The 21,329-nt window shown below is 42.0% G+C and overlaps 1 protein-coding gene across 1 annotated transcript; it reads right to left on the reverse strand.

Moving 5' to 3' along the window:
* Positions 1 to 710: 710 nt before the first annotated feature.
* Positions 711 to 9,324, reverse strand: nrsn1 (neurensin 1). Its single transcript, XM_037072974.1, has 6 exons — positions 9,195 to 9,324; positions 5,268 to 5,383; positions 4,952 to 5,044; positions 4,687 to 4,805; positions 4,191 to 4,378; positions 711 to 3,404 (listed from the first exon to the last, which is right to left on the reverse strand). The coding sequence occupies exons 2-6, from the start codon at positions 5,364 to 5,366 to the stop codon at positions 3,301 to 3,303; spliced, it is 603 nt and encodes a 200-aa protein (XP_036928869.1). The 5' UTR covers positions 5,367 to 5,383; positions 9,195 to 9,324; the 3' UTR covers positions 711 to 3,300.
* Positions 9,325 to 21,329: the final 12,005 nt, after the last annotated feature.

The following is a 21,329-nucleotide window of genomic DNA, read 5'->3' on the forward strand; positions in this document are numbered from 1 at the left end:
GAAGTCCATGAGTTTGCAAAAGTCTGGACATTCGGATGCAGCTGAACGATCGCAGCACGCTCCATCCACGCTCACTACATCTTAGCCTTTCTTACCTTGAGCAGCGCAAAAAACTACAGGTTAGGAGCTTTTCTAAAATGCAAAAAAATGATAAATATTCTGGTATCTTATCAGTATCGGCCAAAAGTAGGAGGTAGCTATCAGTTATAAGTATCTGCTAAAAGAATTTCATCCTGTGCATCCTTAATAAAATATTAACCAAACACTCCTCTAGGTGTTGTTAGGTTTAAAGAGGTGTGAGACATGGAGGTATGGTAACAATTTAGGATGAATGTAAGTGTTGGTGAGATCATTCTTCAGTTCATTTGTAATGAACATGTCGATGATGTGTTGTCGTGTTTCCATTAAAAGGATAAATCCAACCTTCAGACATTTTCAGCTGCAGATATTTCAGTTTATTGTGTTCTTTGAAAAATAGACATACTGACATATATATATATATATATATATATATATATATATATATATATTTACTAGGGGAATCCACTGTTACATCAGGAGACATTTAGAACTAGGGGGCCATCTTTTATGATGGTCAGATTGAAAGCAGGAAAAAAAAGAAAAAAAGAAAATTGTGGATTCGAAATTCTAATGCAGAACTCGGCTTTGGTCAGTATAAGGATAGGAAAAAACTCACAAGTCACAGCGTGGAACTACAAATCAGCACATTTATTGATCACTTGTTAATGCTCTGACTGCACTAGAGGGCTTGTTTTAACAGCTTCTTTTCGATACTGTAGGTTTGCAGCTTAAAAGTGGTGGAGTGAGTGTCCCAAACGTTAGTATATTGTTCTTCGCAGTTAACGCTACCTGTTCGTGTTGTGTCTGCGACCACATGTGTCGAAATGGCATCACAGAATTGTTCAACGCAAAAATAGAAAGACAGAAAAGTGGAGGTTAATATTAAAAGGTCAACTTACATGAACACTCAGCAGGCAGGCAGCAAATTTGTTATTTCATGGAGAAAGCAGCTGGGTTTTTTTTTTTTTTTTTTTGGAAGGACTTGCAGCATGGATGCATTGTAGGAGGCATGTAGCCTGATGGCACTTGGACTGTGACTATCACTTTTAACATTGTTCTAACCAAGTACAGTTCAAAAAAGAAAAAAAGTAGCTGTATTCATATGGTTTATGTTTGAGTACAATAAATTCAGAAGGTAAACAAACAATAAACAACTGCTTAAAGTGGCTTGATCGAGAGATGTCAAAATATATTTATAACATATTATAGACGAAAACTTTCAAAAAGCAGCAAAACATGACCATCGACCATGTTCTCGTGGCGGCCATCTTCCTCTGACATCAGGCTCAGGGTGGTGGGAGTGTCAGGTGTGGTCAGGCTGTCTTCCAGCTTGCAAGTCAAACAAACGGAGGTAGTCCGGCAAATTGTTATCGTTCACCACTTTGTCATTGATCAGCACTGGAAAAGACACTGGGCATCGGGCCACATTTCAAGGAAAAACAACATATTTGATGACCAGTAGTCTTCCGTTAGACAACAGCTAATGTTAGCATCCAGCTACTTTCCAGCTAACATAACCTTTGAGATACTTCAATGCAATAAGAGCAGAAAGCTGGGAAATTAATTGTAAAATACCAGCGTGCATCTTGGACGCACCTCTACAAACCTGGAAGAAACGAGATTTGATGTGATTGAACTGCAAGGTTAGCTGGGGAATGGTCAATGCTAACATTAGCTGTTGGGTCATGAAATATTTAACCTAGAACAGAGCAACATGGCATTAAGCCAGAATTCATGCTTCTCAACCTGAGAGTGACATCATGGAGGAAAATGGCCGCCGTGTGAATACAGTCTCTTAACAGCTTGTTGTGCTTGTACGTCAGTTACAGTGTGTGAGTGCAAAGCTTCTACAGAATAAGTAAAACAAAAGAAAAAAACCTTCTTGATGTAACTTCATGTAGGGTACTATGTGACTGAATATGCAGCCAGTTGAAAGCTGCATACAGTTCAGCTTACTTCAAACTAGTCTAATTTCAAGTTTCACGTGGAAGGCAGTTATTGTATCGAACACATCTGCGGATCCAGACTGACTGAAAGCGACGGTGCGCACGCAAAAAGCGGAGTGTGCCCCAACCCCCCCCCCCCGTTGTGTAACACTCCTGTCACGTTGTTTGTCTCTCCCGAGGCGCCGCTTCGTTTTAACACGCAGCACCTGCACCAATTTTTTTCACCAGCTAACGACTCTGAACCGACAACAGTTTGATTCAGAACGTTGCAAAAAACGTTCACGCTTGGATTGCGAGGCACTCGTCACCGACAGAGAGCGAGGGGCAGTCAGAGGGGTAATGGAGTGCGAAAGAAAAGAAAACAAACAAAGTGATGAGACAGATATCTGTTTGGTTATGTTTTTTTTTTTTTTTTAAACTGACAGGCTATAGACATGTAGACATTTGTCAGTGTGTCTGGTCTGTCTGAAGATTCACTGAAGGAGACAAGGTCGGGGGCCTAACGAGGCAGGAGAAAATGTCAGTGTGAAAGCTCCCCTTTAGGTCTGTTGTCTAATCTGCTTTTCCCTCTAATCTGTTCTGATGATGTTTCAACTCCACACCGAGTCTCAGTCGAGACTGCTCTTGGCCCGTTGTTGCGTGTAAACAGTACATAAAAGAAGTATTGATAAAGCAAAGCTTGTGTAGGGCGCATTGTGCGGTTTTTGATTGACAGCTCTCACATGCATGTACACACTGTACACACAAAGCACTGCGCACATAGACACACTCAATCCCGCGTTGTCCTTTGACACACGCGGCAGAGATAATGGTTTTTGTGTTCTGCACTTCTTTTGATCATTTCTGCATGTGGGGGTCAATCATCACGGACTTCAAACACTGCATCTGCTGCTGCACGCCCTCCAGCATGAGCACCGTTCTCCCTTTTACAAATTGCCAAACCTCTCAACAGAGAAACTCTGATGTTGTTGCTCGTCGGCTGTGTGTTATTGATTTGTTTTCTGGTTCAGTTTCTGGGTGGGGCTTCCAGACCTGGTGCTCAAACGGCAGACTTAAACTTTGCTCAGCTATGTGAACTCTGCGCCTATATAACCTTGAGAACCCGCTTTAATTGCAAACAGCAAACAAAGATTAAGAAACCAATACTATCAGTCACGTAAGCTGACCTTTCAGAAGAGAAAATGCACACATGGAATCGACACTCACGCACAATCTGCACACCAATCGATCATCACACACACGTCTTCACTGTATGCCTTCATGTGGACTTCTGTCAGGTCTCTGACTTTGTGGTCGTCGGCTGGATGTTCTGGACTTTGGAAAGTGTGACTGGAACTTTTCCCTCTCCGGGGGTCGGCGCTCTCATTATGGGGGTACCTGTGACAAAAAAAACACAAATTAAGAAATCTTTTAAGATAGTTATAACCTCACATCTTGAGCCTCCAGAGTAAGAACGTGGAGCATTCGAGACACAGTCTCTGTACCGCTACGTTCACTATCGTGGCTCCACCATCTACTGTATATGATATCTCTCGCCTTCCCTTTTCCTATTGTACTCTGGGAGAGGAGCTCAAGTTTGTGATCGTAACTGACTAAATTATGTTGTTATTCACCTGTTGTGTCACAGTAAACAGAGAACCCCATTAAAGATATCTCCTTACTGCCAGGCCTTATTCATGTTTATTCCATAATGTGTTATGAAAGGTAGAGATGATTAATACCAGTTATCCTTCCTGCGACCGATTCCGATATTAAACATTTGTTTTGATACTGAGTACTGAGCCGATGCCAGTGTTTCAATAAAATATTGTATATTTAGATGTTATGATTACTTAACAGCTCTATACTACAAGTACTGTAAAAATCTCTTATATTGATGGCCAGGGACAGAACAACACTGACTGAACTACAAATCTTTACCACGTTATGTCACGTCAAAACGGGCCTGCAAGACTATGTTAAGGAAGTATTATCAACAAATGTCTGAGAAGAATCCTGAGAATCTGGAGAATCAGGGCCCCATTCCTCATAAATAAATGATGCATAATCAAATCAGTGCACTCGCCAATACCGATTACAGCCTTTTAGGCAGTATTGGAGGCCGTTTTCCGATGCTGGCACTGGCATCGACGCAACCCTAATAATCACAAAGTGAAACCTCACCAACTGTTGCGTGCAGGTCTGCCAACCTCTCCTTAAACTTCTGCTGCAGATACAATTCTTCTTTGGAGTAGCTTTTGGCAAAGGCAGACAGCAGGAGACCCACGGCCATGGAGGTGCCTCCTACACAGAACAGCACGGCTCCGGTCAGCTTACACACATCCAGCGCGCGGTTGAAACTGACCGCGTGGCTGTTTGAGAAGGAAACACACATTTGTTAGCGGCATTCATCAGAATTGTGGCACCGATGTTCAGAGCTACAACTCTTTTAACTTTGTTTCATGACTTTTATTCAGATGCTCCACGGTATAAACTTTGAAAACTTTGAATCTTTACTATGCTGAAAGACCAGCTGTCCAGTCTCTGCATGTGTGATCGAAGGCTGCATCACCTGCACAGGCATTCCATTGAAACAAAATGCCTTTTATTGTGTTAAGCTAAATAGATAAAATAGCTGTACAACAATATATAAAACTCCATCCCAGTATGGTTCCTCTACCTGTCAACAAAAAGGAGGTCGTCCTCGCCAAACGCTTCGATCCTGGCTGGAGTGGCGTAACCCACCAAAACAACAATGAGGCCTGCGAACATGATCAGGGTGCCGAACGCAAGACAGACCTGGCAGGAACAAAACGAGTCAGGAAAAAAGAGCCTGTTACACCAAAACTCAAGTCTGTTTTTATGTAACTAAAGATCAGTGCTTACAAAAACAACATGACTATCCAAATAACAGCAGGGGAGGCGTGGTTCTTGTTCGACCTTACCTTCCAGAGTAAAGAGCTCCACCTGCTAGGCGATCTCTGAATCTGAAAATCTTCATCGCGTTCCCAGATAGAAGCCGTGCACTCCTCGTAAAACTGGATGGGAGATCAGAGAGACGTTCCGAACATGGGAAAACCACAAGAGATCGAGATCTAAAGCCCAAAGTTTCAAACATGCAAGTGATAAGAGACTGTTGAGATCAGGGGTTTGTGAACGCTTATTTGCTGAAGGGATGCTCCATACTCATCTCCCTCTTGTGTGTGTGTATATACCTGTGTGTGTGTGTGTGTGTGTGTGTGTGGTGTGTGTGTACTGAACCTGGTGTAGGTAGGAGCGGACTCCATACTGCTGGCAGTTCCCGCTGGCTTGAGCTTGCTCAGCATACTCCGACCCACAGATCTCTGAGCAAGACGTCATCCTTCACATCTGTCTACCTGTTTGAGAGAACACACACACACACACACACACACACACACACACACACACACACACACACGCATGACTGCTCGGCTGCACACTCACTTGAAGAAACCACCCACAGGATTTGTGCACAGCACATGCGTGAACATGTGCACAAACTTGTGCAGTACGTTTAGATATTCATACACACGAGCATGTGCCCTCACGTACAGCGCCAGAAAGTTACGTAACGTCGCACTGGAGGCATGGCTGCCTCGGAACATTGAGATTAATGACGCGTCTCTCCTTGTCTGCCGTGATGAAATAAGCCATGAAATATTACATCGGCCCCTCCACGTTAGATTTAATATTGCATCGGTCGAATGAAGAGAGCGCACCGACATGCACAGAGTTAACCCTCTCTTCTTTTCATACAGCACATCATTCAAGAAATCACAACATCGAATCCCGTTTTTCACTCTGTGCATCAGAGCTGTTGCAGTTTGCAAGGTGTCAAGCAAGATGTAAGGTAAGGACAGACTGTACACAGTCCACCATGCTTTTTGTCTTATAATACAGATAATGGATCACATTTGCCATACTACAGTAGCCCTGAAGGTCAAACCACGCCACAATTTCATGAAACAGCAACATTTCACAAAACAGCATTACAGAAAACATCACCTTCAAAAGTTATTTTGTGAAGTGCTGTTGTGTTTTTTGAAACCTTGTTGTGTTTTGACCTTCAGGGCCACAAAGTGCACCAACAAATATAAAAACTGTCATCCAGATATACTCCCAGTGCATACATAAAACTCCTTGTGTCGTTGCTACAAGAGTAACTCTAGCATCCTGATAAAAAAAAAAAAAAAAAACGCATAAAAATCCAATAAAACATCAACTCTCGCAAATGTTATTTTACTCACACTCGCAATTCCCTCAGTATCCATTTGAGCTCTGGCGGCATTTCACAGCTCAGTGCCCCTACACAAACACATATAACTATGTTTCAAGTTTTTTTTTTTTGCCAGCTAGCACTAAATCTCAGCTGCTGTTTTCTGTTGCAGCACAACGGTAATAGACTGGGGAACAGCAGTGGGAATAAAAAAACATTGATCCCAGAGTTGGCAGTGTTTGATGTATATGCCAAAAGAAGTTAAAAAAAAAAAAAAAAAAGTGGAGACACGCATTCAAGTAACACTGCTGCTTGATATGTTATGATCCCAAAGCAGCATCCTGTGCTCTTGTGACAAATGGACGTAGAGATTGCTCTCAACTGTAACAAACGCTCCCAATTAAATCTTGGAACAAAAACCAGACTTTTTTGGTTCATCAAGATTGGTGTGTAAATCAACTAGGCCGAGTGGGGGATGTAATGTAAAACAAAGAAGCAGTGATTACATATGCCTTAGAAAGAAGAAAATGAAATGATAACCTAAAAATGTTGTTGTCTCATTAGTATTGTAGGGAATACATTTGTGCTCAGGGGAACTATCTCCCCAATTGTATTTATTTGCTTATTAGTTGCAATAAACATAAAAGTGCAATTTCTGTTGTATGATGTGCATTAAAGTGTTTAGTGTCGCATGGGAAAAAAATCAGAAGGGCTAAAACGCAAAAGAGCATTGTTGACCTCGGGCCATTAATGTCATTGCACGTGTCCTGTGTGATGAAACTGTGGATGTAGTGTCAGTTTTGAAGCCTTAATATGAAGGAATCCAGTATCTACGGCACAATTGTCTTGTTTTCTGCTTGTCACTGACATCTGACACACACGTTCACATGTCAAACAGAGTCTTTTTTTTTTTTTTTTTTTTATGTAGGTACCTCAAAGTCTCAAATTACACTATGGCCTCAGAAGTCTTAGCAATGTGCTCAACACTTGATTTAGGCTCAACTTATTCCTATGATTTATCAGATCTCAACCAGCACAAAGGTAAGAGTTGATGCCCATCAGTTTATGGGGGTAATTTTGACGGGACACATTCTGTTCTAACAGTCTATGTTAGCTGCAGACGACAGATGCTCAGAGAGGTGCAGAGGAGACTGAAGACTGTCTCATGTCCGTTAATCACCAAACATCAATTCGCGCAGTGCACGTGACACGCCAGGCTTTCAGGCAGATATGATAATATGAGTGCGATGAGTAAATTGCCGCATTAACATGAGGCACGCTGTTCCCTGGTACCTCGTGTTCATCATATTACTGCTTAATTTGTACCTGCCAATGACTCTCATGAACATCTGGCTCTGCCCAGATACTGTCAAGTCTTTCTGTACCCATATCTGCATGTGATTTAAGAAATTTGTGTCCCATTCAGCCAAATAAGAGAAATATGAACGACTGATAAATATTGTGATTACCTCACAACATATGGACTCAATTGAGGCCTCATTTATTTCCATTCCAACCCCAAACTTAAGTGTGGAACATTCATTTTTTCTTAGACTTTATTGCTGCATTTGATACAATCGATTATATTTTAATTGATCAGCTTGAGAAATGGAAGGTCACCCTGGCACAGTTTCACTCATACTTGACAGAAAGGGAATTTTCTGTTAGTATTTGAGAAACTGTGTCCAAACTTGCGTGAAGCAGAATATGGTGTCCCTCAGGGAAGCCTTCTCGGACATGTTCTCTTTGATTTGAACATGCTCCCCCTAGACAACATCATTTTTTATCACAATGTCAAAACTCACTGTTATGCCCTTGGCCTTCTGTGGTAAGCGCACAGAAACAGACATAGGAGCAGCACACAGTAAATGGGCAAACCTGACTTAAAGGTGAGGTCATTTAACTGACTGGTGAAGACGGCTGCAATGTCGCACGCCAACTGTGGCTAATTTGAATCAGCACTTGCGAAACAAACTGAAAATTGTAAAAAGATGGCAAAACACAACAACATTTAACATTACAGAAAACATTATCTTGAAAGGCTGAGCTCGGTGACATGCTGTTGTGTAAATATACCAACAACTATAAGGACTGTTGTTCAAAGTGTATCAGGTTCTTGGATTATAAAAGGAAACATTCAGATGAGCTGACAGCTAAGGTCATCTTCCTGCTTAACTAGGTGTATCCTCCTGTAAGATGTCATTTTTTTTTTTCCCAAACACACAACACACGAGGAAAACCAACTAAAAACAATCATACCCTACATCAGTTCAAATAAAATCACAATCCTGTCGATACAGGCATCCGAATGCAACCCTGCCTGAGCCACAACACGCTCTGTGAGCCGCTGAGCCGGGAGCTGGCCGTGGTGCTGAGCGCCATTATTACCATCCAGCTCTCAGCCCAGCAGGAAAACACACAGACGTAATATGTGACGCCTGTCTGAAAACAGACCTCATCCATTCGTCCTCCTCCCAACCCCCCATGAGACGCAAATAGACACACAGCACGCTTTTCCCCCAGTTCTAACTCCAGAGAAAAGGTTTGACTTTGCATCAGTGCATTCGAACTCAATCGTCTCTTTTACGTCTTTACCGCCTGCAAAATGTCATCTTCGAAAAAGGATGACATCTTGGGGTACAAGAAGTTTAATCCCGTTTAATCAGGACACCGACGCCCGAAACGCTTGAAAATTAAATGAACATAGACCCGGGTGAAGGTGTTAACACAAAGTTTTACAAACAACATTTGTTTTCCACATTTTCCTCCGAATGAACGCTTTCCTTCCAGATGTGCAAAGAGGGTTGCCGTGCGCAAGGATGTGACACCGCTGGAGCCGTCCGCGCAAGGAAATATGATCTCCCGACATGATTATCTACAGGATCAACAATCCGGCCGAGCCTCTGCTACTCCAGACATATGATTTAAGATAATTTAAAATCGCCATTTACCTGTCATTAGCAGCTCGGAGAGTGATCACTCGCTGCTGTTCCCTTAGCCGGGTCCCATCACTCTACAGTCACCTCTCTCTCTCTCTCTCTCTCTCTCTCTCTCTCTCTCTCTCTCTCTCTCTCTCTCTCTATCTCTCCGTTGATGATTCAGATTTTCACGCGGTCTACTGCGCATGCGTCACATCCATGACAAAATATGATTCAATGGCGAATATAAATAAACAGGCAGGAGGATACTGTATAGCTGAACAGAGGGACATCCATTCAAGATGCAGTCGTGCCTAGATGAATGAATTAATGCACACAGCCAGATAGATAGATAGATAGAAGGTGAGGTAAATAAAAGACTTTCAAGTCGTGCACCCAAATCCACAGGTACACAGTAGTGCAACACACACAAAACCACACACACACACACACACACTGTATACAGGATTCCAGTCACATTCCTGGGCAGTCTATTTTTAGCCCCGTCAATGACGTACACTGTTGAAGGAAGTGTTAGTCACCATCTCAGCAGCTCTCTTGACAAAAAGGGTCCGAGGACCCCAAGAGATGAACCGCGTCACGACACACTACGTCAAACCCGCTTCCATGATTTAATCATTCGGAGTCACAAAACAAGTGAGTGAGTGAGTGGAACTTTTTTACAGGTCAGGCCAACTGACGGGTATCATCATCCATGTGGGCTGCCTGTAATGGAATTAGATGATAAGCGCTTCCTCTGAAGCCCGGCACCACACGTTCTCATGTCCATTTCTTGAGAACGCTGAAGCCAACCGTTATTAGATTAATAGAGTTTAATAGAGCTGTGGTGGCAGAATTGATTAGCTCTGTGAGTTTGTACATTCTGTACAGTGAGTTAGGTAGTTGGAGACAAATGGTGAATGGTGAGCCTCGGTATCGCCCCAGATTATAATCAGGCAATAGACAGCATTTTACCTCTATTGATGATTCTGAAGTAAAAAAACAATTGCACAGAGTGATGGCTTTAGAAAGATGACCATTTACTGTATGTATAGATTGGTTCCTTATAAACCTTGATTTCACTACACTATCTGCCTGCCAATCAAGTTTGATTCTTTCTGCAAAACTGAAGGTCGTGTAACAGCACGAAGGAAGCATGTCTCCCAAGGAAGGAATGGCCACCAAGTCAAGTGAATCTTATTTTGGTGCCAGACTCTGGTGTCAGTCAATTGAAGTCTATGGGAGATGCATGGAGAATCACAATAAACCCCAACATGTCAATTTCCTTTGATTTTTGATGAGGAAATACCTCCAGGAAAATGAAAGAACACACTTCAGAGAATAGGTTAATGACTGATTCTGGAAGGACGCACTCACTTGATGAGGAGTGCTCCAGTGTTGTGTTTGTGTTTCCTCTTGCCAGCGGTACTTAAGATGGATCAAAACTGGCATCCTCTCCACTAGATCACTAACCCAACCTGGTTACTTATTAACACTTATTTACTCAGCCTTTTCATAGCACCGAGGTCAGGATGGCTGGGGGACATTGATGTTTTCTGCTTTGGACAGTAACCAGGCCATTAGCCGTTAGCCATTATGCTAGTCAGGGTGGCCCAAAGGAATGCCACACTGGAATCCACTTGAAGGAGATGAGTGTTAGAAAGTGTTTGATATCCTCAGGAAAATGTTGGCCTCCTTTGTGTCTGGCTTTGGAACTTAATTTGAGTCACATAAATATAGCTGGGGATTAATTACTGCTCTGATTATTCCCTCTCTGAGGTTCTGACTGTGTGACAGCTAGAATGACTCCTACTTGTACTTACGCAACATCAATCAACATAAATTAATTTTCAATTGGCTGTTCAGAGAGCTGAAATATTTATAACTCTGCAGTTTTCATTCACAAAACATAGACTCGGGGGGCGGAGAGTGTTTGATGAAGTCAGCAGTGAAAGGCCAGTCACCTCGGGCAAACAGTACCAAGAGAGCTAACACGGTACAGAACAAAAGCAGGATCACTGAGGCAACAAATTGGCAAAAACTGAGAAGGACTGGCAGCTACACTGAGACTGATTACGAATGGCTGGAAAGGTGACTGGGCCAGATGATGAGCTGAGGCAAATAGGTGAGGACTGACAGCTGACTGGCAGAAGCTGAATGACATGTCTCTGTTAGCAGGTGGATCAGGAGAGGTTAGAATGCATAAAACATCGGCTGAACAGGAGGCAGTGAAGGGATATGAGAAGGTCGGGAGCGGCTGTCGCCATGACAATGATCTTGGGGATATTCGTGAGTTGGAGAGAAGCTGTTATGTCTCGAAGGAGAGGCCATTTTGTTCCGTGCGTCAGAGGAGCATTTCAGTGGACTTGCATGAGGAGAGGCGTTGTGTTTAGCAATCCTTGTTTACTTTACATTTCTGATTAAAAGGAAAATTATGCATCTAGAAGGAAGTATTAAATGTTTTGGTAAAGCTTTATATTAAGGGCCTTTATAATAAACAGAAATGATAAAAATATTAATGGGTAAAAAAGGCCCTCATATCCTTATAAGATGCTTATTAAGATAAATCAAACCATTATAAATAACAACATAGTAAGCATGGTTATTGTTGGATGATAAGACATCTATTATTATAATGCCATCAATTTCAAAACTCTTGCCATCAATTTTACTAAAGCAACAGGAAAAAAAGCTTTACTATAAAATTAGCATAGAAACTCAGGCTGTGTCAAAACACCCTATTCACTGTTAACAAGTTACTTATAAGTGCTTATAAATGCCTCATTATTTGAAAATAAACATATGTATCATACTATTAATAGCTCTAATTAATGTTAATAAGTATCTTGGAAAGATTTACAAATGGCTTATTGTCTATTAACTAATGCTTATTATGAGAACCTTAACATAAAATGTTTCAGATGTTTTATGTATTGTATTTTGTATAAGATATAATTTGCCTTTTCATGATTTAAAATAAGTGGCTGATGGCACATAAGATCACATGCAAAAAAAAAAAAGCAAAAAATGTTTCTACAAGGTTTTTGCAGCTTACCTTTTACAACCATTTTTTGTTTTATGACAAAAAGCCCTCTAAAATTATTTTGAGGAATATATGGTCATATGTGTGTTTGCATCTGCCCTCAGTTCAGAGGACGTAATACACCTTTAACAAAATAATCTGCGCTGCCACATCATCTTGTGCGTGTGCTAAATCGTACAAATGCATTTTTGTTTGGAATAAAATGTTCCGTCATCCCTCTCTCTCTCTCTCTCGCTCTCTCTCTCTCTCTCTCTCTCTCTCTCGCTCTCTCTCTCTCTCTCTGTGTACAAGCTGAGCATCTCAGAGCGGAGACAGGGTCGGTTTCTATGGCGACGTGAAAAGGTCACCTTCAGGAAGTTCTGTGCGAGCGTGTGCAGAATGCCAGTTGGATAATCAGGCTTCCCGTAATGACTGATAACAGACCACAGCTCATTAGGGGGGAGAGAGAGAGAGAGAGAGAGGGACAGAGAGAGAGAGAGAGAGAGAGAGAGGGACAGAGAGAGAGAGAGAGATGGGGTGGTGGGCTGGGGGGGCGGATCGGGAGAGATTATTAGTCATGGAGCAAAAGAAACAATGGAGCATTTATACTAATGGTATATGCTTCACTTCCACAGTGTGTATGTCTCTGCTGTGGGGCTCACAGAGATGCTACCCTCGCCTGCAGCACAATTAATGCCTTGCAGTACACTGACCTTAATCACACAGAGAGGGATACGAATCTATACCAGAAAAAATAAAGCAGCAAAGCTACTACATGTCCACTGTCCCTTCTAATCAGGTCGATGACGATTGTGTAAGAAAGCGACAAACTTTTAGCTTGTGACATTGAGAAAAGACAAATTTACCTCTTAAAGTGTCAGTAATGTGGGTCATGTCTGTCCGTTTGTTAGATCATCTAGACTGAAACAAGAGGGCCTGCAGTAACTGGCATGTAGGGCAGTGCTACCTGGCTGCTTGGCAGGACATTGTGACCTACATTACAGCTACATCGCGACATCAGACATGCCTTGTGTATGTGTACTTATTTTGGTGGCTCAAATTGTCATTTCTGTCCACCTTGATTAAAACGTGCAGCTTTATGTCATTGAAATAATCACTCACAGGAACTCGTTTTCAGTAACCTTGGTTTCCGCATGAATCGGTTACAGAACACATTGTCTCATAACTGCAAGATATCGCCAAGCTTTTAGACATAAATCTGCTTTTATTGTGTTCTGTTGGCATTAGGGGGTAGGAGGCATGTTTCCTTCAGGTGTGAGATTATTTTTTTCCTCTCTCGAGCTCATCTTGACCCACGACTTGACCCCATTAGCTTTAAACTAAAACAGACAGACAGTCATAGCTCTGATTGGCTCTCAGCAGCAAGAGAGGAAGGAGGGGGAAAAAAAAAAAAAAACACTCTGTGTCATCCACATGATGGGTTTGTTGGACTCTGGATGGGTGTTGATTTCTTGATGCTTTCATATAAATCTAAATCCTAATCGAATAATGTGCAAGTTATTGTGGAGACGGCAGATTCTTTACTTTTCAGGTCAGTTCAGTTCAGTTCAGTTCAGACCTATATGGTGCCTTGGGAGGAAAAAAAAATGGCAGAGGTGAGTAAAAAACCCAAACACAACACACATGAGGACATAACATGGAAGATAATTCCTCCAAGAGTGGATGTCAGATACTGACATAGGCTACAATTAAGTCAGTCAAGTGGTATTTAAGTTCATCAAATCTATATCCAATATACATAGACAGCCAGTAGTCAGTCGGATTCACTGAGTATTTTTTTAGTTTCATGTACACTACAGAGCACTCCAGAGATCTATACTGGTCAAACTGTCGTTCACATTTGGCCTCTATTCTCTCTACAGCATCTTATCATGATTAAATGTTTTATAGTAATGGATCCAACAGACATGGTATTATGGTAGTAGTGTTGTTAATTAGACTCTCTGATTGATCATTAAAGCAGCTCAACACAGAACTTTTACATTCACACTCCAAACACCAGTGCTTGATTCAGTGATGACTTCCTGCTAACAAGGCTGACATCTACTGGGCGTCACGAGTCCTGCATCGACCCCGGATAAATGCTCTGCAGAATACAGTATGTGGGTGTATGTTGACTTTGTAATTCAGCTCCGGCATTTTGTCCGAGGAGTGTTTGACACGAAAATCAGCTCAGACAACAACTAAGAATAACTTTATGATATAGTTACATCATTTCTCACCTTTTGCATTAGAATGAAATTGAAAGACATGGAGGCAGTGGTAGTTTATTGTTATAAAATACACTAAATCTCAGTTCACACATCGATCAACACATCTTTCACTCAGAAGGGTCATTTTGTAATTTCTTAAAAAGGCCAACTAAATAAATAAACAAAAATATATATGTATTTTATAAATTCCTATTCAAGTACACATGTTTTTACTTGTCTTGTATTTGCCCCCACCCACCTCACTATATTTCATGATAGATGATAGGTTGGGACACCTGATCTATCCATCTCGGGAACCTTAGCCTTGGTGTTATTGTCCATTCTTCATCTTATTGATTTCTCTGTCACTCTGCCATACCAGAGCTGGAAGCTCGGACTTTCCACTTGGGCCATGCTGTATTTCATAGACCATTGACTGGAGGGGGCAAAAAAGTGCTGCTCTGATGGAAGCGATCTTTCTCGACGGGACAAAGCTGTCAGAGTTAGAGTTATACAGACATTAAACTGGGGCAGCATTTATGCATTGTCAAAGAATGGGGACACACACAAGGGAAAATCTGATTATAACCTCTGTGTGATGGGGAAAACAGACATAACAGGCTGCCTTATGTGGGGTGAATTGCTTTAAATTCTATACACTGTTAACAAACAAAGTAAGCTACTGTAATCATGCTTTTGCAATGTATGATGGGTAATAGTTTGGAACACTACAGGCAACTACAGTGAATCTGAATTTAAGTTTTAAATTTGTTAAAAATGGTGTATTTCAGAAACACTGTAGATAATGTAAAGCCCCACACAGCAATTGAGCAATGAAATGATGTGGTTTTATCACAAGGTACACATGCTTACAGGCTAAAATGCTAACAACAGGCTAATAGGTCAACAAGTTGTCTAACAAGGCACACTCGCTAATGGGCTAACATGCAAGTTAACAATCTTACTAGTGGTCCAACAAGGCACACTCGCTAATGGGCTAACATGCAAGTTAACAATCTTACTAGTGGTCCAACAAGGCATGCAGGCTACAGGCAAAGATGCTTAGAAACAATATGGTTGAGTTGTCCTAAAACACAGTGCATTGCTGTAATATCACTGTAAATATTTACAATGATTACAAACGCTTATTGCAATGTCATTTCACATCTAATTTCCATGGTTAAATTGTGTCTAGGTTACAGTAGAAATAATAACAGGATGATAATGAATTTACTGTAGCCTGTCATTTATTATACAGTTAGAATAATGGTGTTTTTTTCATGGTCATGTGCCTTGTATTAGAACATTGGAAACATTACACCAGAGAGCGCGGCCCAATTATTAAACTCTTAACAGTGATACTGAGAAAATCTGTGACCAGTGCCTTAATGTGCCAGTGATTTAGAGTCCTTTAAAGCAAATGAGGGCTCAGTTTTCTTTTAAGTTACAAAAGACAAACACAACTGTTATGCTAATTTTATTGTAATCCTAGCACACGCTCCCCCCCATTACCACTGATATCCATAAACATTAAAACCCTGGCCAAAGGCTATCTGGTTTACTCGGCCTTCAACAAATCTAGTTATGAGAACACATCGCTTATGTTTCCTGTAATCATTTATGAGGAATCTGAGAAGCTTCGGGGGGGATATGGAGAATCAGGTTAGGATGGTAAGGCCACAGTTGGGGATTTCTAAGTGGATCAATCATGGAATATTCTACAGTAGGGGTAGAGCTATATGGGCAAAATGCAATCTTTAGATATATTTTTCTTTGTAATGAAAGAATAACCACATTAGCCACTTTGCCTTCCGATGCAAATTAAACTTGCATCGGTTTTGTTACGCAATTGCCCAAGAACCAATTTTGTATTAATGTGATTTTTTTTTTTTTTAAAGAAAATAAGAGTCAAACTGGAAGGCATGATTAAGTAATTAGGTTAAGAAAACCTATAAGTGAAGAAATCATACATTAATGCTGTTATAGGGTAGAGGGAGAAAGTGTGTATATAAATTAAAAAATTCTACCTCATTGTTGGTCTCCTTTATCACACAAGTCTAGAAAATATCCAGGCGACAGATAATGTTGCTGTTTGAAATATGTGTCAGTGCGCAGCTATTAATTCTAATCACACGGCATTCATAAATAATGGTGAGTGATTTGTCCGAGCTTTGTATCAACTCTATACCTGAAGGCCCCACCGCGCAGATACAGACATGGCTTCTGGGGCGATAGCCTGGTGTTTCCTCCAGTGATCCTCAGCTCCCCCCTCCCAGCCCTCATATTTTAATTGTACCATTTCAAACATTTACACTGAGTGGTCATCAGTCACCGGTCTATGGAGGTTGATGTATGAGTCTGAGCTGTAATCGTCTCTGCTTTGCTCTCCAGGCACAACATCACTTATGAGAGACACACTTAACAGCAATTAATCATGCTGGATCACACCCCACAGACACATTCTCTCTCCCCTACTCGCTCTCTCTTTCACACACACACACAAGCACTTTTTGTGTTTTTTGTTTTTGTTTGTTTGTTTGTTTTTTTTTTTTCTTAAGCCATTTTTGGTGAGAACTGCCAGAAAAGTGAGGCAAGGCAAGTTTATTTGTATGGCACCATTTAGACCGGAGGCAATTACAGTGCTTCCCTGAGACAAATAAATTCATTAAAAATGCATTACGGAAATGTTAAAATTGCATTTAACAGACAACAACAACAGAGAGCAAAAATAAGCAAATGAGTAGTTAACAGTTTTACTAGACCTCAGGTGTTCAGGAAGCTTGCGCCACAGGTGGCGAGCATTAAAACTAAAAGCTTGGTTTCGGTCCTGTGAATACCGAGTCCCAGATGACTTGAGGGGGTCCGGATGCTTCGTAACTTAGACCAGTTGGTGCTTTACAGAAAAGCAGGACAAGGCAGACTACAACAGAATAAGAATGTTTTCTGCAGGTGAGGCTGATATGCAGATCTTCTGAAGAATAGTTGTCTTTGGATTAAGATTAGAGATGGTTTGACTTCTGAGAGGGTTACATTTATTAGCTGCATGAGAAATGTGGGGTTCCATCCATCTCATCTTCATACATCAACAGCAGAATTAAAAGACAGCCACACTTTCAGAGGACATACAGTTTCTAGTTCATGACTTACATGATTGGGTAATAATTTTACTTTACTGCAGCCAGTTCTTCAATTCTGTGAATGTCATTAAAAGATTGATTTCCGTGATTTAACAGAGGTAAATGTGTTCTTGAGTGTTCTGGAGACATCAAATGATTCAAGGTGTCTTTGTTATCACCAAGGGGCAATTTGTTGAACAGCCAACAGTAATCACATGACAATCAGACAACTGTAACCAGAAATAGAGAAAAAAAAATGAAGACGATAAAGAAAATAAGACAATAAATACAAATAGATATTCATATTGAGTCATTTTTCAGGCCAATGGAAGCAGGGTCAGATGAGTTCATGTGTCCATTGTCCTGTCCAGTATCTAGGCGAAATGCACCTGCTGCAAGATGGAAGCAACAAAAACTCTCAGAATGAGTGTATGATTTACAAAAAACTATTGAGTGTGTCAGCTTAAATATGAAAAAAATGTCTGTGTGCTGTTTTCAGTCTAATACAGGTCAAAAAGTATTTGCCCATCATCACATTTTGTTTTAAAGGTCCCACATTATACTGTTTTTCATCAATTTCACACAGCTGTCAGAGGTCCAACAACACTGTATTCGATATGCATCGCCCCAAATCCATCCATAGTCCTGAATTTCAGCTGTATAAAAGTCGTTCAAGTAAGCTCTACTGTCAGCAGGCTGTTTCTGTGCCTGCACCTTTAAATGCTAATGGGCTCCGTCTGTCAGAGCCTGCCTTGCCTGCTACACGCCCCTCTCAGGGAGTAGATGCCGCTTATGCTAGCGGTAGCATGCGCTAATGTTTATGGTGGATGTATCACTATGGCTCGTGGAGATGCTTTCGTTCAACCATACCAGTTTGACACAGAATCAAACCCAGAGTGGTTAGTGTGTCTGAATAATGTTAGTTTGTTTGTACATGCTGTTACACTTCATACCATGTAGCTAATGGCTAACAGCTTGTCTCCAACTCAGTCTCCAAACTCTTGGACACTGTTCGCATCATCTCTGTCACCACTCTGCACATTTCAGGACTTTCTACTGTGACAACCAAGCTCAATCGTAATATTAACATTAAACTTGCTTCAAACGCCATTGCATAGCGGAGCTAACTAGAGCTAACATGAACCACAACCGGCATGTTGTCATTAAAAACGAAACCACAGTCTCTTCTGTTGTTCAGTAGCTGGGACAGAATATAGGCACTTACGTTGATTTTTACAACTAACAGAGTAATTTGCGTGTCTAACTCTGAGTGACGACATTACGAAACACTGCTATCTCACCGCTGGACACACCGAACTTCACCTCGGGGATGAACGCCCCCCTCTCAGATCTCTCCAATCACCGCGCAGAGCAGGCCGGCCAATGAAAATCTCTCCTTTCCTTACTTAACGAAAGGAGCTGCATCTGAACAACATGTAGGAGCACCGTTTTACCAGTGGGTGGCCTGCAGAGGCTGTTATCCTCATTCTGGGAGTTGGCAGGCTCAGGAAGGACCAGTTTATAGACGAGAGAAAATGTGTTTTTCATAATATGGGACCTTCAATGAAGGATTGTGGAAGGATCCAGAATTGTGGAGTCAGGGCTGTGCAGTAAGTGTGGCACACCCACTCTTGTCTTCACTCTCATCATGTAAACTGAATGCCAGGAAAGAAAAAAAAGCCACTTCCTCAGTGCTATTTCCTTACAGAGACACTGTATAAAGTTTCTATAGAAGAGCTCGCGTGATCCTGCTACTGTACATGCCACCTTGCACCTGCCTCACAGCCTGCGGGGGCGAGGCCGGGTCCAGCTGGATTTGAGCATGACACACACTTCAGTACTTCTCCCATCCACTGCTCTTTTTGTATTCTGCTCTCCCATCTGCCGTTCGGTTTGCTCTCCTCCTCAACCCCCTTCTGCTTTGGTTCCCCTTTTCCCCCTCTTTCTCCCTGTGTGTCTGTAATTGGTCATTTAAATGAAAAAGCCTCAAATTGGGGGATTAGAGGTGCATGTCTCTCGCTCTCTCTGTCTCTCTCTCCCTGTCTGTGTGTGTGTGTGTGTGTGTGTGTGTGTGTGTGTGTGTGTGTGTGTGAGAGAGAGAGAGAGAGAGAGAGAGAGAGAGAGAGAGAGAGAGAGAGACGGTCCCATGGTGATATGGCAGACAGTCTCCAAGGGATGTCCTTAAGAACAAAAGCATCTGGAAGAGGCCTCCTTTGCTCTCTCAGTTACCGTGGTTACAGGCTGGCAGCTTGTGTGTGTTTGGATAGTATGCGCTTCGGCAATGTAAGTATTTACCATCTCATCCTGACTGAAAAAAATCCCTCGGTTTTTTTTTCAGATTCACAAGGAAAAGACTGTTTTTAGAGGCGAGGGTGAGAATCACATTTTTTGGTTAATGTAGAAGTGACAATTGGTAAGGGGGAGAATTAGGAATGCCTTCCATTGACTAACATTTGTTAGTCAAAAGTTCAGATGTCTGCCTGAGTGTGTGTTTTTCTTGTGTGTGTCTGTGCACACGAATGTGTGTGTGCGTGTGCAGACAGGCCGGCTGGCAAGCAACTGTCACCACGTGGCAACAGCCAACCACGCTTCACTTCTGGCCGCGCCAAGCTCTCCAATTACAGAATCCAGCTCTGCCAAAAGCCCCCTCTTTTCCTCTCAATAGATGGGATGACTGGGCTGCATCCTCTGACATACACACATGCACGCACACACACACACACACACACACACACACACACACACACACACACACACACACACACACACACGCCTCCCTCCCCTTCCTCTCTTCTCGTAGTGCACCTGCCTCCCTGCTCTCCAGGCCAGCTCAACTCCTATCAAAGGAGCTGAGCTCTTTTCTTCCAGAAAGCTAATCCAACACCTGTCTCCGGGCTTTATACTGGGAATAGAGGACTGTGCGCTGTGTGAGTGTGAGTGCAATGAGTACAGTGTGTGTACGGCAGGGAGCGGTAGGGAGTGAGTGTGTGTTTTTTTTTTTTTTTTTGAGAGAGAGAGAGAGAGAGACAGTGTTTCTGTGAGATCAAGAGCAGAAAAGAAATATTGTGTGCGTGGCTCTTTTGTGTGAGGATTTGAGAACGGACATATGGAGACTACAAGGCAGACTGTATTCTTTTCAGCGGTAATGGACTATCAAAGGGCATTTTGGGAATGGATGGGGTCTTTTTTTGCAGGGGGTCAGATTAGCAGCAACGTGGTTGACCGGGAGAGCTTTCACTGTACTGTGAACGATACCCACTGCAACTGTTGAATGTCTCGTCTGAAGATATACGGCGTGCGTCCCAGACACATTGTGCAACAAATAATGTGACACAAAAGGCATTTAACAGGCATATAAAGTTGCATATACAGAGAGCAGACTCTAAATCTTACAGTCTGGCCCAACATCTCTGTTTGAGGCATTTACTTGTCACACGAGAGCCGTTCTGTTTCAGGGTTTTTTTCATGGCTTTTTAGCTCTGGGCAAATTCGTGTCTCACCCCGGGTTTAGCCTATTCGAGTCGTGTTACCTCTCGTGTCATAACAGTAATGGGGCCCTGAGTTGAGACCCTAGCGTCCATGATGATAAGTGATGCACACTGCTCCGTGTAACAGAACACGGCTGGTCTTCTGGTCTTGTTGCTCTATAAACACGGGGAATATTTTGCCATTTTTTACAGACTTTAATTTAACCGGACGACCCACATCAGGCCCACTGAAGATTCGCCTCCAGCAGCGGGGGTCTCTCAAATTGGAAATTGGAGGTAGAATAAATCTAAGATTGCTTCCCTCCCTGTAGAGTCCCGAAAAATGGCTG

The sequence above is a fragment of the Acanthopagrus latus genome, chromosome 17 (genome assembly GCF_904848185.1).
Source record: "Acanthopagrus latus isolate v.2019 chromosome 17, fAcaLat1.1, whole genome shotgun sequence".
In the NCBI taxonomy this organism is placed as follows: Eukaryota; Metazoa; Chordata; class Actinopteri; order Spariformes; family Sparidae; genus Acanthopagrus; species Acanthopagrus latus.

Excerpts from the sequence above, each read along its gene's own strand:
- nrsn1 (XM_037072974.1), bottom strand. The coding sequence starts at position 5,366 with ATGACGTCTTGCTCAGAGATCTGTGGGTCGGAGTATGCTGAGCAAGCT. Across the intron at positions 4,379-4,686 it reads GACCTCCTTTTTGTTGACAG|CCACGCGGTCAGTTTCAACC; the intron begins GTAGAGGAACCA and ends CTTCTCAAACAG. Across the intron at positions 3,405-4,190 it reads AGACCTGCACGCAACAGTTG|GTACCCCCATAATGAGAGCG; the intron begins GTGAGGTTTCAC and ends TTTTTGTCACAG.